General features: G+C 38.0%; 1 protein-coding gene across 8 annotated transcripts in view; it reads right to left on the reverse strand.

The window, feature by feature from the left end:
• Positions 1 to 18,951, reverse strand: part of LOC138705045 (oxysterol-binding protein-related protein 2) — a 692,509-nt gene that overhangs the window by 518,690 nt on the left and 154,868 nt on the right. For all 8 annotated transcript variants that reach the window (XR_011333553.1, XM_069833613.1, XM_069833610.1 and 5 more), the window contains one exon: positions 6,005 to 6,088. Coding sequence is in view for 7 of the 8 variants with exons in the window: in XM_069833613.1 (XP_069689714.1) it covers positions 6,005 to 6,088 (84 nt within the window). In the remaining variant the exon portion in view is untranslated. The remainder of the gene's footprint in view (positions 1 to 6,004; positions 6,089 to 18,951) is intronic.

Below are 18,951 nucleotides of genomic sequence, written 5' to 3' on the forward strand. Positions count from 1 at the left end.
AACCTGCAGATTGAAAGGGACAATAGGGCACATTTAAAGGAATAGAAAACCTATATTACGTTTCGTATTTAAATGCATGATCAATTAGAAAATTAAGTTAGAAGTTTCAGCAGTTCAGCAACATCGCCACTAGGCACTAACACAGTCATCTTTCTTCTCGTAATACAGATGTAAGAGGTCAACAAACTCAGGTCTGTCTCTGTACGCGAACCTCCCTCTCTTGCTACAATGTTAAATTTACAAGGAAACCGTCCATGCTACTGAAATACACCTGAGGGATAAATGATTCCTACTCGCAATAGTTACCGAATAAGAGGGTGTTAAACATTTGGGAAAAAGCATTTTTTTCTGAGAAAACTATGAACTTTCCACAAATATGGTATTACATTTTTTTATTACATACAACATGAGCTATTCGCTCTGAAAATCTGCAGAGTTACTTCACTTCCACCCCACTCTGTATATATACACGAGGAGTTACTGTCACTTATGGAGCATATTTCCAAAGACATTTTGAGCAAAAAAGTAATATAAACATGGGTTCTATTCTCAATATTTTCAGAGTTACACTAATTTGAAGTTGTTTGTAAAATATAATTATTCTTTAGTTTTAAGGGTAAAAGAATATTACAGATAAGGAATAAACTATTCAGGAGTAATATTTCTTTAATTAGCTAATATTCTGAAGCTAAAAATGTGTTATGAATTGCATAGTTGCTTCGTACAGATTTTTTTTTTTTTTCGATTTTTAACTACAAAATTACATTTTTCTTGCACTTAACACAATTGTTACAAATCTCGCCACTATTGCAAATTCTTTCAAGACTGCACATTAGGATGCAGAATTTAACTGTACAGAATCAAGTTCCTAAGTCCTATAATTTACAACAATTGTGATAAGTACATAAGAATGATGTAATTTTTATTCAAAAACTGAAAAACAAAATCTGTACAAAGCAAATAAGAACATATTTTTAGCTTCAGAACCCTAGCCAATTAAAGAGATTATACTTCTGAATGGTTCATTTTCTATTTATAATATTCTTTTACCCTTAAAAATAAAGAAAAAAAGTATTTTACTAACAACTTCAAATTAGTGTAACTCTGAATATATTGAGAATAGGACATATCTTTATATGACATCTTGCTCAGAATGTCTTCGGAAATAAACTCCATAAGTGACGGTTAATCCTCGTGAATTACCCTGTAGACATGTAATTTGCTTTTTTTTTTTCTGATTGAGGTTCTGGCTGATGTATTACATCTATTATCAGACAGTACATCTTACTTGACGATATGTGTCTGAGGACGAACAACTGTCTGTATACATCTGAAGTCTGATTAATGAAACATGTTACTAGTCAGCGAAGTATGCAATGGACGGGAAATGAACTGGCCACCCTAACCCACTATCTCCTGACTTAAGTCTCATGAGTGATACCTTAATGGTGTCACTTATGAATAGAGCTCGGATTTTGTGTAATATGGAAATGAGAAATATGTACATAAATATGTAGCTAGAAGTGATGAAATATGTAGATAAATATGTAACAAATAAAAAATATGTAACCTAAAATCTGAGCTTTATTGGATGTATTTTTGCACACTGATTGAAAATTACAGGTGCACATGTGACTCAACTTCATTTAATTAATTACTGTTTGGGGCGCAATGAATAATTAAATGTTTTTCCATATTTTTGTGGTCATCGATTGTCCCGTCAACACCAACCCACATGTACGAATCACCAAGTTCAGCTCTAATCATTTCCATTGTGTAAATGTACAGGGGTTCAAATAACTTTCTCCAAGTTTATACCATGGCATGTTTGCACAAATCTTTATTAAATTCACTGGTAGAAGACGAAGAAGGTTTCAGCACCACTTGTGTAAGGAGAAATTTTTTTGACAGAACACGTTTTTTATTTCTCACATGAAGTTCAGTTTTTAAATGCTGTTCTAATTGTGATTTCATGGAGCAACCAATGCGTGTGTCACACACTTTGCACAGCACGATTTTACCATCACTAGTAGAGACATAGTCAATTAAAATCCAATCTTTTAACTTGTATGTGACTGGTGCCAAAGCAGTAGACTAGCTAGCTGTATCACTTGATGTCAGAATAAGCTTTTCAACATTGTGCAGAATAAATAACTTTTTAAGAAAGAAAATGTGGGGCTTTACTTTCTGGGCAACTCTCATATTGGCAATCCAAATTGTTGTTTGGACTATTTCAATTCAGCACATTACAAGTAAATAACAATGGTTATGTGATGGTTAGAGAGAGAGAGAGAGAGAGAAATAACTCATCCGGCCTTAATTAAGGATGAAAGAGGATCTGGAAATTAATAGCAAACAAATATAATCAATTAAATATGAATATTGTTATAAAAATAAAATGTAATAATTAAGCACCATTGATTATCAATTATAAAATAAAATCTTAGAAGATGACTATAAAACAACTATGACTATAAAATTATACTTATAAATAAAAGATTTTATTTAAAATTAGCATATCCTTAATTAAGGCCTTCTGAGTGGTATAAATGAAACTGTATAATCTGTATTTCATATCTAGGAAGATTGTATAATATATCGTTTATGTAACACAAAAAAAGGTCATAATTTTTTTGTTATTTGATTTTTATTTGTCTAATTTTTCAATACCATCCATAGTTTATATGGAAGTTATATTGATTATTCAAATGTGTCTCATTTTTTAATAAAAGAGTAAACATGATAATTGATAAAAAGTAAATAATTAAACTCTTCTATAAAGTACATATAACAGTAAGTAATTGATTAACTAGCGGACTTACTCGTGTTAATTATGTAAGTCTGTGCGGCTTACAGCTGTTTCGGTGCTTCATCACACCATCCTCAGAGCCTACTAGATCTCGGCGTCATCTCGAACTTCTCTGCCTGTTGTGTGGGTGCGTTTGATTGTTGAAAAGTGGAGTCAAATAGTGTGTGTGTACTGAAATTGATCTGAGTTTGAGAATTTGATCAGGGTGTGTTTTAACGTGTTTGTATATTTCATATTGTTCTAGTGTGTTGAGTTTATGGTTCTTGGGTTGTATGTGTAGGATTTCCATGTCCGCATTTATGTTATTGTACGTATGGTTAGCATGGGTTATGTGATCGGCGTATGTAGATGTATTGTGTCCTCTGGTTATTGCTTCAATGTGTTCTTTATAGCGTGTTTGGAATGATCTCCCTGTCTGTCTAATGTAGAATGTGTTATGTTTTATTTAACGATGCTTGTCCAATGTAGAACTTGTCGTAACTATTACATGTGAGTTTGTATACACCTGTGTGATCGTATTTATTTGTTTGTGTTTTTTGTGTGTCGAGATGTCTTTGTAGTGTGTTTTCTGTTCTGTGTGCTATGTTGTATTTCTGCTTTCTGAATGAAGATGCGATCTTATGTGTGCTTTTGGTTTCATATGTTAGTGTGATATATTTCTTGACTTGGAAATCCTACACATACAACCCAAGAACCATAGAACCATAAACTCAACACACTAGAACAATATGAAATATACAAACACACTAAAACACACCCTGATCAAATTCTCAACACACAGATCAATTTCAGCACACGCACGCACGCACACACATACTATTTGACTCTACTTTTTAACACTTTCAACAATCAAACGCACCCACACAACAAGCAGAAAAGTTCGAGATGACGCCGAGATCTAGTAGGCTCTGAGGATGGTGTGATGAAGCACCGAAACAGCTGTAAGCCGCACAGACTTACATAATTAACACGAGTAAGTCCGCTAGTTAATTAATTACTTATATTCAAGTGTTAAAAGTAGTGTATGCAAGATTCAAAATGGACATATAATAGTGTTCCTTACATTGACACTCACTTGAAGTAAAATAAAGTAAATTTTATGTGACTTATGTCATTCTTACGCAAATATGAAAGTCCCTAAGAACTGCTGAAAGCAAGAGGTTACTGTAGGCCACAGCAGACACATAAGCATGAGCCAGTAGACAAGTGACAGTGAGACAAGAATGTAGCAGTGGACATAGGTGACCTCAACAGCAGGGACAAAAATGTTCCCGAGAGGACAGCAGTGTCCTCTGTGGCAGTCAACCTGTTAATGTATTTACTCTGTCTTGTGCCATTACAAATACAACACTGTTACAAAATATTATAACTGTTATGTTCAACTAGAGAATAACGACAAACATTTTTTATCTCCATGTTGAATCTTTCGTACATACTACACTACACTAATTTATTAAATGGCGATCTTACTCGTGTTAATTATGTACGCATGTGTGGCTTACAGCTGTTTCGGTGCTACTTGACACCATCCTCAGAGCCTACTAGATCTCGGCGCTATCTCAACTTCGCTGCCCGTTGTGTGGATGCGTTCGTGTGATGAAGAGTTGCGTCAAATAGTGTGTGTGTTCTGAAATTGATCTGTGTGTTGAGAATTTGATTAGGGTGTGTTTTAGTGCGTCTGTGTATTTCATATTGTTCTAGTGTGTTGAGTTTTTGGGTTGTATGTGTAGGATTTCCATGTCTGTATTTATGTTATTGTATGTGTGGTCTGCAAACTATGGTTTGGTTATAAAAGAAGAGAGGCAAATGAGCAGCAGTTTTGTTGTTGTAATCGTTGGACAGCAAGCCAGACAGTCTTGTGTAGCATTGAAGCCAGCTTCGAGACTGGAGTTCGACTTGAGTTGTGTCCATGACTGTGGGAGTCGGAAGTCCTGAGTTTGAGTGCAGTGGACCGCAGTTGGGGGACCTGAGTTCGAAGTTCAGTGGATTGTCTCTGAAGGTCTGGGGTTCGAGATACTGTGAACTCGAGTGACTGAGCTAGAAGAACTAGCAAAGGCAAATGAACTGTGAACTGAGAACTGACAGTTCTGATTTATAAATGCTCTGTGAACATTAGTTAAGATTAACAGTTCATTGTTATTCTCAATAATCCAAGTAAATTGTCATTGTCGTCTGTGGAGTGCAATAACGAATACTGTGTTACTGTGTGGAGTGGAAATCCCATTGTTGACGGGAGTGTTTAAACTAAATTATTGAAAGTGACTTGTTGAAACAATAAAATTACATTATTGATTGTAATAAAAGTTACAATATATATAGCCGTTACTCAGTAAATTATAGAAATGAAGATCTAATATAAAATATTCTTTCTCTGCGTCTACTTACTTAAAGCCCCAAAAGGTTTCACTTTCATGTCATCGGTATATCATTATGTGTTGCATTAACTATAATAATATTTCATTTTTAATGGTAATAATGTCATCAAACATTCTTAAGTTTTGTAGTTCTTAATATCCAATACACAGTTGTTCTCAGAAAACTACAGACCAGAGAATCAGACCTGTAAATTATTTTTTATACGTTATTAAAAAATTACACAAATGAAGATCGGCATATTGACATTATGATGTGAAAGAATGTGAGCCATCTGAACTCTAACTATGTCAGCAATCCTGTAGGTCATGGCCTTCGTGTAATAGTTTATTGTAGTTGTGTTTTTTGTTTTATTCTGATATGCAATTAATTAGTTCTCAGAACTGACGAAAGATGGATTTTGGAAAACAGGAAAATGATATAGGAAAATTTACATTTCACTGAAAACTACTATTTTTCTGAAAAACTTTGGGTTCCAAGCTTCAAAATGAGGGGTCATTTATTAAAATCCGTTCAGCCATTTTCCCATAATTTCCATTACCAGTTCAAATTGTATATATATAGATATGGATCATATGCAGAGACCAAGAGGAAGGCAGAAAATATGAAATAGTTTCCTTAAGAGATGGCCTGACACTGAAATTAGTTTTCAACTTCATAACAAACGTATCACTAATTAAAGATCTTAGGATACTGTTGTGATAAGAAAGTCTTCTATTTTATGTGGGAAAGTAAATAAATGTATAGACCTACAGACTAATAAGTTAATTGACAAGGACTTGGAATAGAATTAAAAAGAAAGTACTCTGAATCTAACCATACCTCTTCTTGCTGCTCAAACAGAGACAAGCAGTGTCCAAGAGACTGCAGCATGTTGCCTGCTGTGTCGGACATAAGTTGAAATCTCTGAAATCAATAATTTCATGTTAATACACACACATATAACCACTTTGTGAATGCATACATGTCTACAATTATGAACATGTTAATGATTGCATATCAAGAGAGGCCTATTTAACATTGTTTGACCATTCCTCTCACAAACATGGAAAGATAGTTAAATGCTTTAATCATTTGACTGCTTGGAGAAGCTGCATTGTCTTCAGTTAATTTCTGATCCAGCTAAAACTCCAGCTTGAGTATGCACATTAGCTCTCTTTCACGCGAGCTGCATGCTTTCCTGTTCAGTTAATCACCTGTGCAAATGACTTTACATCTGTAATTAGTTGTAGGGTTGTATAATATTTTAGTTCTCTTGCTCTTTTCAGATGATCTAGCACTAGTGTTCATCTGGCATAGTCCGCAAATGTCCATGTCTATCCAATGGTGCTGGGTCAGACATCTGCCTATTCCACCACTCTGTCAACCTCAGACAACCTAGTGTTCAAGGAATTACCTACCTAACAAACGTCTATGTGTACATGGATTTGTGTTTCGTAGCTTCATATATGAAGCGTGCAACTGAATAAGGATCTATGTTACACTTTATCTGAAGTTGAATTTATAGTGGAATATATGTCTGCTTCTAGTTCTATCATTTACCATATTAGGTTTAAAAATAATCTCACCAGGTGTCAGCACAACATCGTATCCTGCTAGATGAAAGACAGAAACATTTATTGGAATAAAAGTCTATGTTACAGTCAGACAGCGTAAAGCACATGGCCATTAGCACTTTATCTATCTTCAGAGGTGTACTGTGTAGTGTAGAGAATATGGCATCTTTAGATGCAAACGTAGATTCCCTTGGGAGTAGCACTAATGTAAACATAAACAAAAGAAGAAACGTCATTTCAGATTTTGCTGGGGGGGGGAGATTTTTTAGGGAAGACCTTATAGGGTATATTGCGTGGCATACTCCCTATTTCCCCTCAAATGAAGTATTTTCCATACTGTAAATTGGGGTAAACTTGACTGTACAAAAATTAAACCATGATATCAGATGCACTGAATACATTTTTAAAGTCCATTATTTTTTCTCCATTTCTTAAGTACCTTTTTTTATTATTTTAAGTCACTAACAGAAATGATGCTGCTTAATTCCTTTTGTTTTATGGTCAAGGAATTACATTTCCGTATCCATACATAGGTCTACTTATAATTTCTTATTCCAATAATATGATATCTATGTATTTTACATGAACTTGCTGTTCATATGATGTAGGTGCAAACAAATGGACGCACACAATTTTACTGATAAAGAAATTTTACTTTTAATTAAATATAATAATTGCACTTTTACTGACAATAGGTAACAACTAGTGATGTAGCAAAGGGTTTCATTTGTGCAAAGTCACAAAGCTCATCTTTCATTTCTTAAGCTTATCATCATCATCATCATCATCATCATCATCATCATCATCATCATCATACACCATGAACGAAATTAGGCCATTTTGACCCATTTTGCTCTCAGCTACAAAGGAACTAGCAGTTTTTCTGTGGACGTCAAAGCATTGAACCTGGGACCTTATTAAGAATGTGCAGTCAAATAAGGCCCTATGTCGTGCAGTTGCGTCATACAGCTGATATTTTAATGTCCTGGTTTCAAATTCAGTTATCTCGGAATCACTTTAATGTAACACAGACTCTTGTTCGGCTGCATGCTTCATATGATGGACTGTAGATACACATTTCTTGTAGTACTCTATTGTTATCACTGATATGAAATTAAAAGTACCGATATAATCTGGTATATGAATGTATTCTCTTCCATAAACCTGACATTTTAGACATATTAGTACTGAAAAAATGAGAGAAGATTATACTATATTATTCATTTAGGAATGCTGATTGGATCTTTTGGTGAAGCAGCTCATGGAAATGTTAGATGTTACAGTAAACGAGGTAAGACATGTCCTGTGACTGTATCACCAATGGGTATGGAGGGGGAAGATAGTTTTTAATCTGAGATGGACTTCCATGTCTGTAGATTCATATAACATTAACCACCATAAAACAAAGGCTCTTTCTGACAGCTCATTCTATCCCCTCTTGCACAGCTCACATGCCAGGTCTCGCTTCCTCATCTGTACCATGTGAGAAATATCATAAATTATGTTACAACTTAACGAAATGAATGAATGCAAGGAAAAAATAGTGCAATTGTTTCAAGGGAATTCAACTGTAATAATTTGTAACCATAAGATATCAGGTGATAGATGGCATTAAGATATATATGGATCATATATAGAGACTAAGAGGACGGCAGAAAATAGGAAAGATTGGAGAATGCTGGGTTTGCAGTGAAAGACCAGGGCAGAACACGTATGTATGTATGTATGTATGTAATATATGTATGTATGTAATGTATGTATGTATGCATGCATGTATGTGTGTATGTATATTATGCACTGTAGGGCTATATAATAAAAAAATACAATGACTTTTTTATATCCTTGTCATGTCTTAATTCCTCCTTTGATGCAATATATGGAAGAGTATACCTTGGACTAACATATACAGGCATTATTGTGGGCTCCTGGCTAGTCGTGTGGTCAGTTTGGTACAGTTAGTTAGTTAGTGGGGTTTAAAAATGGCGCGTCAGCGACTATGGCTATTTGCGCCCTTATCTAAAATTCTTTACAGAACAGAGACATAATACAATAATCAGAATGCTTAAAAGGACTAAAAAACGTTGTCACGGTTAAAACGAGGTTCACAAATGCAGTTTCAACAGGGTGATGTATAAAAAAATTATGAAAATCTCAGACCTTAACTAGTACTTATTTAAAAAGAGACAATAAACTAATAAAACAAAAGCTACCATAAATAAATTATTTGGCGTATTTCTAAAATACTCGGATGTAAAAGGTCCGAATGTCAAGTTTGTTAAAAAAAAAAACTTATATACTAAATAACAAATGTAACCTCTGGATGTAAAGAGTCTGGAGGACAGGGAAACGGGTCAATAAAAACTAAATCACCCTGTCAAGTCCAGTACTCGATAAAAATCTCAGAACTGCATTTGTAGAATTCAAATCATTTCCGAGAGCATCACGTAGAGTCGGCTGAATTCCATATTGTCGATGCACACGGTCATATTTTCTACAACACAATAAAAAATGTTCCACTGTAAGTGGAACATGGCATAGATCACACTCTGGCTGAGGCTCGCCACGTAGCAGATGGCTGTGTGTCAGATGACAGTGGCCAATCCTCAACCGGGTGAGTAAAACTTCGTGTCGTGACGCTCTTGTGGACGAATCCCAAACTCGAAAAGTATTCTTTATTCTTCGTAATTTGTTTTCCTCTTGTGCAGACCATTCTCCTTCCCATTGCCACTATATTCCATATTTCAAATGATTTTGTAAGTCTTGTCACCTCTCGCGCCATTATACCAGAGTGCCATTTGTAGCACCATCTTTGGCTGCAGCATCTGCGGCCTCATTACCAGGAATTCCGACATGGCCAGGAATCCACACTACTCCAATCTCGGAGTCAGAGCTTAGGAGTGTGTGTGGAACAGCTGCTGAGTTCTTAACACAAGGGGATCACCTGAATAGAGAGACTGCAAAGACTGAATGGCACTTAAAGAGTCGGAGCAGATTAGATATCTGCCCCAAGGTTGTCGAATTAAAAACAATAAAACTCTGTAAAAAGCATATAACTCTGCAGTAAAAACACTGGCATATTCGCTCAGTTTATATTTAAATATCTGTCCATTTGCAATGAAGGAGCAACCAACACAATCATTTACTCGGGATCCGTCAGTAAAAACTAAAGAATAATTTGGAAAACATGATAAAAGTTCACTAAAACGAAGTCTATAAACAAAAGCTGGTGTAAAATTCTTAAAACTTTGGCTCAGGCTTACATCAAACATGGGACGTCGCATAATCCACGGTGAAGTGGTGGTGTATTCTAGTGTGCGAACGGATGGTAGATGGACATCGAGCTCAGAGAGCAGTTCACGGAATCGCACGCTTGCTGGACGAGGTCTCCATGGATTTTCACTGTATCAGCTGTAAAGAGACGAATGATGGAAAGAGTCGAAAGAATTGTGCTCAGGCTGCGAGCAGAGCTTAACCGCATATGAGCACAACAGGACATTACGTCGCCAATACAGTGATGGTTCCCCCACTTCACAATACAGGCACTCTATCAGACTCGTTCGGAAGGCACCTGTAGCAAGTAATATCCCATGATGATGGATAATGTCTAAGAGACGTAACTTAGATTTATTTGCTGAGCCATAGATAAAACAACCATAATCCAGCTTTGAACGGATAAGGGCACGATAAAGACGTAAAAGCACTATGCGGTCTGCACCCGAGTGAACCCCTGACAAAAGGCATAAAATATTTAACGATTTTTCACAACGCCTTCTCAAATCACGGATATGCGCCTCCCACGTTAATTTATAATCAAAGATAAGGCCCAAAAACCTCGCAGTGTCTGTATATTGCAATTCCACTCCATTAAAACGCAGTTCAGGATGTGGATGGAGTTCACGATGCTTGTAGAAGTGGACACACTGCGTGTTTTGAGTGGAGAATTTAAAGCCATTGCGAACAGACCACTCTGATAGCACGTTGATGACCAGTTGCAACTGTCGACTGATAGATGGAAGGTATCGGGAACTGTAATATAGACTGAAGTCATCAACGTACAAGAGAGAAAATACTCGGTCACCCACACAGTGGGCAATGCCATTGATCGCAATGCAGAAAAGAAGAACGCTTAATACAGACCCCTGTGGAAAGCCGTTTTCTTGGAGATGTTCGTTAGAAAGTGTGGTGCCTACTCGAACTCGGAAATACTGCTCTGCCATGAACTTCGCAATAAACGCTGGTAGACTGCCACGAAGTCCCCAATCATGCAGGGTTTGCAGAATTCCATAATGCCATGTGGTATTGTAAGCCTTTTCTAGATCAAAGAAGACCACCACAAGATGTTCCTTCTTGAGGAAAGTATCTCTAATGGCAGTCTCCAGCCGAACAAGATGGTCTGCGGAGGATCTGTGCTTACGAAAACCACATTGGATATTAGATAATCGGTTTCCCGATTCGAGTACCCACCTCAGGCGTTTGCTTTTCATCTTTTCCATAACCTTGCATACGCAGCTGGTGAGACAGATTGGCTTGTAATTGCCAGGTAATGAAGGATTCTTTCCCTGTTTCTGGACTGGAATTACAATGGCGGAACGCCAAGCAGATGGAAATACACCCTCAGTCCAGATTCTATTGTATATAGACAGAAGAAAGGATTTTCCAGCTGGTGGAAGATGACGAAGCATGCGGTTATGGATGTTATCAGGGCCAGGGGAGGTGTCAGGGGATGTGTCTAGTGCCGCCTCCAGCTCCTCGGATGTGAATGGTGCATTGTTGGCTTCAGTGTTGTCAGATTGAAAATTCAGGTTTCGTTTTTCTGCAGTATCTTCTGCTTATTTGTGAAAATGTGGTAGCAAATATTTCAGCAATTTCTATTGGACTGGTGGTCGTTACTCCATTGTTTAGAAGGCCCGGAATTACAGAACTATGTTTCCCCATTATTCGACGGACTTTGTCCCATATGGTGTTAGCTGGGACATAGTGTTTCAATGAACTGACGTAGTTTGTCCAGGACGTCTTCTTAGCATCGCACACAATGCGACGAGCTTTGGCTCGAAGACGTTTAAACTGGACAAAATATTCTTGGGTCGGATGGCACTCAAATTGGCGTAAAGCACGTTTGCGGTCCCGGATTGCATCTCTGCAGGCATCCGTCCACCAGGGGACAGAGAAGCGTTTTGGTCTGGAGGACGACCAGGGGATAGATAATTCTGCTAACTTTATAACCACATTTGAGAAATGGTCTACTATGGAGTCCACACTTTCATGTCCGTTATCATCAAATGATATGGACTCTGAAAATCCGACCCAGTCCGCCTTTTTAATAACCCAGTCTGGAGATCGAGATTCCGCAGGAAGTAAAGCGGACATACGCATTCGGATGGGGTAGTGGTCACTGCCATGTAGGTCGTGAATCACAGACCATTCGAAATGCGTGGATAAAACTGGGCTACAGATGGAGATATCTATCATGGAATATGTACCGTAAGCCAAGGAGAGGTGTGTTGCTTCTCCTGAGTTCAAAGTAATGAGATTTAGACGGGTGCATACCTCTGCTATTTTATTTCCTCTGTCATTATCGGAATTTGATCCCCAAGAGTGGTGGGATGCATTGAAATCCCCCACTAACAAATATGGAGCAGGTACCTGCGACAGGATATGTTCGATTTCATTCACTGTAAAAGGAGTTTCTGGGGGCATATAGAGACAGACTATTGAAAAATGAATGGTACGTAAAGTTATTGTAGCGCCGATGCATTGATGTGGAGTGTTAATGTTGATAACAGAGGAAAAGATGCTTTGGCGGAGTAGGATGGCACAACCTCCATTGGCCCGAATACCGGCAAGATGATCGTACCGGTAACACTGTATCCTGATATATTCAGGGAGTGTTCAGGCCGGAGGTCTCTCCTGTAGACATAAAATAGCAGGGTTCTCATAATAGATCAAATGTTGTAGTTCTGTATATCTACTGCGAACACTGTTCACATTCCACTGTACAATATCAATTATTATGTGGAGCTAAATCATCATGGCGGCTTTACAAGTGATTTTCTCTTTGTATCTTTTCTGTGATTTGGAGCCTTCGGCTGTGCCTGAGATTGCTTAGTTACAGACTGTGGCGACTCACTTACAGTTCGTCGCACTCCTGATCGTGACCTTGATCTAGCACGGGATCGAGATCGTGTTCTCGATTTCTCTCTCGAACGAGGAGTGCGACATCGTGACGTTCTTTCAGGTTTAGAGTCTGGCCTTGCAGTCCCAGTAACTATCTTTTTTGGTGTATAGGGTCTGATATCTAGGCCACAGCTGGGTTGCGATTTCAACTCGCTTCCCAGCTATACAATCGAGAGGAGGCGTTTGTGTTGACACGTCAATACCCTCCGTTGCTTGTAACACTGCGGCATACGATTTTTCCTTCTGTTTTTTATCCGAATCAAAATAATGTTTACGTGCCTCGAAGAAAGTAATATTATCTCTGACTCGGAGCTCTTGTATTGCCTTCTCTACCTGATACTTCGGACATTCCTTAGAGTTTGCGGCATGGGCCCTTTCACAATTCACACAGTGCGCGGTGTTGGGACAGGGAGAGTCCCCATGGTCACCACCGCCGCACTTTGCACATGCGATTTCGTTTGTGCAACGTTTCTGCGTATGTCCGAACCATTTGCATCTAAAACAGCGCATTGGGTTCGGCACATACGCACGCATAGGGACACGCTCATAGCCATTTTATATATGTACTCAGGTAGGAGGGATTTTTCAAAAGTCAAGAATACCATGCTCAATGGATAAGTCCGTCTGTCCCGCTTACACAACAGCCGGTACGCCTTGGACACGGACTGGTCTGCAAGCTCTACTTGTATCTCCTCATCATTCATGCCATCCAGAGCATCCGTATGAACCACTCCACGCGTGGTGTTCAGCGAGGAGTGCCGTTCAACCTTTATAGGATACGACCCCAGCAAATCAGCCTTCAACAGCGTCTCACTTTGTTTGGGAGACAAAGTCTCGACGAGGAGGCTACCATTGTGGAGTCGAGTGGCATTCTTGACTTTTCCAACGAGTCCATCAAGCGCATGTCTCACGTAAAAAGGGCTAATGTGTTTCATTGCTTTTTCGGTACCTGTTAAAGTAATACTTAGATATCTTGGAGGCGGCATATATATTTTCACATTCTCGGGAACCAGTTCCATAGCGTTGTTCGTCTTGTGACCACCAGTCAGTGTACCCTTTTTTGCTTCTTCATGTCTTGGTTTTTTATGAGGGGTAGGGGAAGAGTAGCGCGATGACATATTGAACTGCCCCCCCCCTACGGAACCGTCGGCGTCAGCCTGCCACCGGGGGGGGGCGGAAGAAAAAGACACCTAAAAATTCTTCTCGGTCTGTGCCGGCTGTGAGGACCCCCCCACAGCCCAATCCCAAGCAACCCACCTCACGCAAGTTACCCTTCAAACTGGACATTACACACCTAATGGCAAGTTTTACACCAGAGGCATGTCGCAGTTTTATGCCCGTGGCTCCCCACTCTATGCTGAACACAACCACCAGACCACTCGGCTAACTCCGACCCACCTCCCAAAGCTGGAGCAATCCGAGACCGCACGCAGCTTCAGGGGACTTGTGGTTGATTACACTGACACCCATAAGTCAGCGGTAACACATCGGAGCGATATATTCGCCCCGGCGAGCAGAGTCGGTCACCGGGACGTCTAAATCGCCCCGGGCCCCATTGGGGCTCTACGTGAGTGTACCTGACCTCTGGTCCGGGCTCGGCACCTAAACTTGCATATAGGGGCAGTATGAAGGGTCCACTATTGCTTCGTTGCTGGGTGCCCTGTCGGGCCGCACAAGTTGGAAGTCATGCTCGAAACTGTGGGACAGGACCACGGAGATAGGAAAGATCCCCGCTGGTGAGACGGGAGTTATAAACCTAAGATACTTAACCTAATAATGTATATAAAAACTAGAAGAGGAAGAGGAACAGGAATGTAACCTAGCAAGGCATCCTTAACAAATCAATCCTGTCATTGTGGCGGACATGGCAAAACGAACAGCGGGGATGGAGAGGTGAAAATGGCTATGATGTGGTGGGCATTCCGCATGCATTGGTGGCCGGCGAGGAGAAATACAGCGATGAAAAAGATGAGAGAACGAAAAGGGCTGGGTGGTGATAAGGTGATTAATGTTCGAAAAGAAAAGCACGAGAGCCACCATTGCATCCCCCGGTCACCAACTTGGCGGAACCCACCTCGACCGGATTTGGTACATGGCCACTACTGAAACAACATGGGAGAGCATATGACAAAGAACAAATCTTTTCCACTGTTCATGCTGTGAATCGAGCCATAGACTATTTGGATATGAAACAGCATGGTCTCCATATAGTCAAGTGGCGGATATGTACAATGATACCGTATTGACATGAAATTGGAAATTGAAGAATGTCTTGATTGTGCTGGTGATAGACTTATTGTTATTAACTGCTGGGAATTAACTGTATAGTATTTATTGTTACCATAGTTTAGTGACTGGTTTTGAGTATCTATCAGTGGCGAAGCTAAGGTGTAAATACTGGGTAGGCTGAAAAATCTGCTTACCTTATATCTTTTTCTATATATAGCAGATGTTTCTCTGCTTTTCTATCAAATTTTTTGTAACACAGACCCCACAAGAAGATGACGACCACTCATTTTCATCCCAAAACAGAATGCAGGTATAACAATATTACTTATTTGGCTCCGGGTACCCGTTTAGCCAAGGATATTTCTTATTTCACGAAAATTGAAATTTTCTACTTTGTCATCCTCCATCTGCTATTGTGATGTGTAAATGTGGTGTCGGTCTCCTAACTTTGAACGCTCATTTTGTGTCATATGCCCAACTTGAAAATGGTTTCTCTTTTACTTCTGCAAATAATGACCACAATGGTCTCTCAGTATAAGCCATTTTACACAAAATTAGTATGTAAAAAAAACACGCGCGCACACACACACACACACACAGATATGCACTTTTGATTAAACTACACCACTTTTGATTAAACTACACTTAACAATGCAGCGCATTCCCAGAACACCAACACAGTGCAGTGTATTATATCGTGATGCTGAGGCTAGCCACACCTCCTGTTACTGAGTCGTAGCAAATCAATACCCCCTCCTCTCCGGCCTCCCCTCAAGCTTGCGAGTGTCACTGCCTGTAAGCAAGGCTGTCGCTACAAAGCCTCTGTCACAAGCCTCTCGCACTGAACTGTCTATTCTGGAATTAACGCCAATAGTTAATTTCATATATGGAAGAAATCAGAGTGAAACCAAATGTTATGATTAAAGTGAGGACATTGCCTAAAATGTCTATCTTTTCTTTTCATCGAAAAACATGGAATTTGAAGTTAAAAATCAGTCTCAGGTCAAATTATGCTATATAGAATGCACTTATTAGTGCCTATAGGTGCCTATTTTAGCCTTTAGTGCCAATTTTTCTGATATTGCCTATTTCAATGCCTATAATAGAGTTAAGCGAAAAAGTTTTAATTTTTACATTACATTATTTTTTACCAAGCAAGCATCAAGACACTTCATTATTTATATTTTTTATGTTTTTGGTCAAAAGAAAATGCGTAAATTTGTTTAACTGCTAGTTATTTCTTTGTCTCGACACTAGAGTGTGGATACAGTTTGGTCTAAACTTGCTGACATCTGCCAGTAAATCTATGAAGTATTATGAATCGGTCTTTCATGAAATTTGTTGCAGTGTTCACTTCTGGCATGGCTTATGTGCATGAAACATCAGGCTCGTGTTGTTAACAGTATGCTTAAACAAAATTCTTCTAAACAATTGTTATATATGCAGCACTTTACTATGCAGACAATATCTTGGCAATAAAGGAGGTAAATCTTTAAAATTTATTCTTATGTACACTAGGGTTATGAAGTTTTTATTTTTTTGCAAAATAATTGATTTCCTATCATAAATCGATGAAAATATGGTTTTAATTCTGTCTAGTTATTAAAAAAGTCACCCCCAACACGAATTTTCTAAAATCGTACATATGTATTATACACAAGTACTATCACTATGACTTGCGGACCTTCTAGAACTTTCTTGAACATGCTGGAACTTTCTGGAACATTCAGAATGTTTCTACAAGTTTCTGAATTGTAAAACCTTCTAGAGCCTTGAGGAACTTTCTGCAACTTTCTAGAACTTAGTAGAAGTCTGTAGATGGCATGATGATATGAAATTTCTATTTCATTTAACTAGAGTTTTCCGCTTTTTTGAAGACACTGGAAGACTTACGCAAGTGAAGTTTCAGAAAATACCTAATTCAAGTAATACAATATGGAATTCTCGAGCAATACTAAGCTCTTTTGGCATTTATTCTTATACCAGAGAGAAGAGACTCACTACTCGAAATTTGTAGATTCATCTCTTACAGATGGATGGACCATTAGTTTGCTGACCAAATGTACAATGCAGCTGATTATCAGAGGCTATGTAGCAGTTTGCAGGTTCATGAAAAGGCATTGAAGTCTGTGAAAAAGTTTTAGAATCAAGAACCATCCACAGTGGAAATTCCCAGAAAAAATCAGTATGCAGAACAGGCAATCAAGTGCCTTCAAGATCTTTATGTCGTCTGTAAAAAGAAGAATTTATTTTGTCTAACAAAACATAATAGTTGTATATTATGCTGTAATTATGCTAAATACTCGACAACGTTTTTTTGTTATGAAGATCTTTGTACTTGTATAATTCATATGAATCCTATAGATTCAAAATCCCCTATATCCACTTTCACAAATTAAAGGATTTTGACAGTAACTGGTGGATAAAAGAGGGAATTTCCAACCTAATAGTGACTTTCAACAAATGTTTTACTTGAAATTTAGTGTTTTTTTTTTAATTTATATTATATAAATCATTAGTATTCATTCTTAGCAAACAATATGTGGGCATAACTCAATTCTGAACAAAATGGTCTATACGGGGTTTTGAATCTAGAGGATTCATATGTGAGTTTGTAATTTTGTATGTTTTTTTTTTTTTTTTTTTAATTCCTTACGATATGCTATAGCAATAAACTGTACTATCAACAAACAGTGCTCAAAAACTGAATACATACCATACAATTACATCATTAGAATTGAAAAATAAAGTTTTCAAAATATTTTGATTTTCTTACCCTGTATGCTTATACAGTAACACTGAATTTTCGGTTTGTAGGTGACCTTTTTCAGAAACCCAACCAAATTAATACCTTTTTCATTACTTATGAGCAAAAGTTCATCGATTTATGATACAGGAACATGGGGTTACAAAAAAGTCATAACCTTAATATTCACACTATTGTGCATATAAAATTACATCCATTTGGTGAATAACCTCAGTATTTGGTATACATAATTATTGGTTTTATTTTTTTCTAATGGTCAATCTTTATTCTTATAGATAAGTGAATGTATAGACAACAAAGCAATCTGCACTGGGGAAGCGAAAGTTGCAGTTTTACAGTCCGAAATTAATGCAGACCTTGCTTTCATTAGAAGCTATTTTAGTAAAATTCCAACTATTATATCGTCATTGGAATCAAGAAAACTTACTCTTGTGAAAACTGTGGACATAGAGAACGGTGTTGGTGAAATTTCAGGTGATGTGGGTAAGACAATCACTTCAAAGTTCGCAAAGATAATGCAGAGGACCCCTGGATGGTGTGAAATGAAGAAGATTACCAAAGTCCTGTCAGGAATTTCAGAACTCTCCTCTGTGGCAGGGTTTGTACCAGTGACTTTAGCTTCTTTGAAGTACTGCCCCATCACCTCGTGTGAGGTTGAGAGAACCTTCTCTCAATTTAGAAACATTCTGACTGACAGAAAGACATCATTTTATAGTAGAGAAGTTTGAAAAATATGCGGTTATTTATTGTAATGTAGCTACAGAAAGTTAATTGCTCGATTTCCTGTGTGATATTCATTTAAAGTTTAGCACTCAATTTATAGTGTCTATTTTTTTAATTTTTAGTGCCTTTTAAGGCTGCCTATTTCATATTTTTTAGTACCTAAATGTCCTCAGTCTAGTTGTTATTACGAACTTATACTGTTCTTAGGTATAATACTGTTATGCCCGCTAATTTAAGGGATAAATTACAGTGGTACATGGCAATTGTCGTAAGTTTCATAGAAAGTTTTACGGAAAGTACCGTGTATATAAAAGTTCTCG

The sequence above is a fragment of the Periplaneta americana genome, chromosome 8, assembly GCF_040183065.1.
Source record: "Periplaneta americana isolate PAMFEO1 chromosome 8, P.americana_PAMFEO1_priV1, whole genome shotgun sequence".
NCBI lineage: Eukaryota > Metazoa > Arthropoda > Insecta > Blattodea > Blattidae > Periplaneta > Periplaneta americana.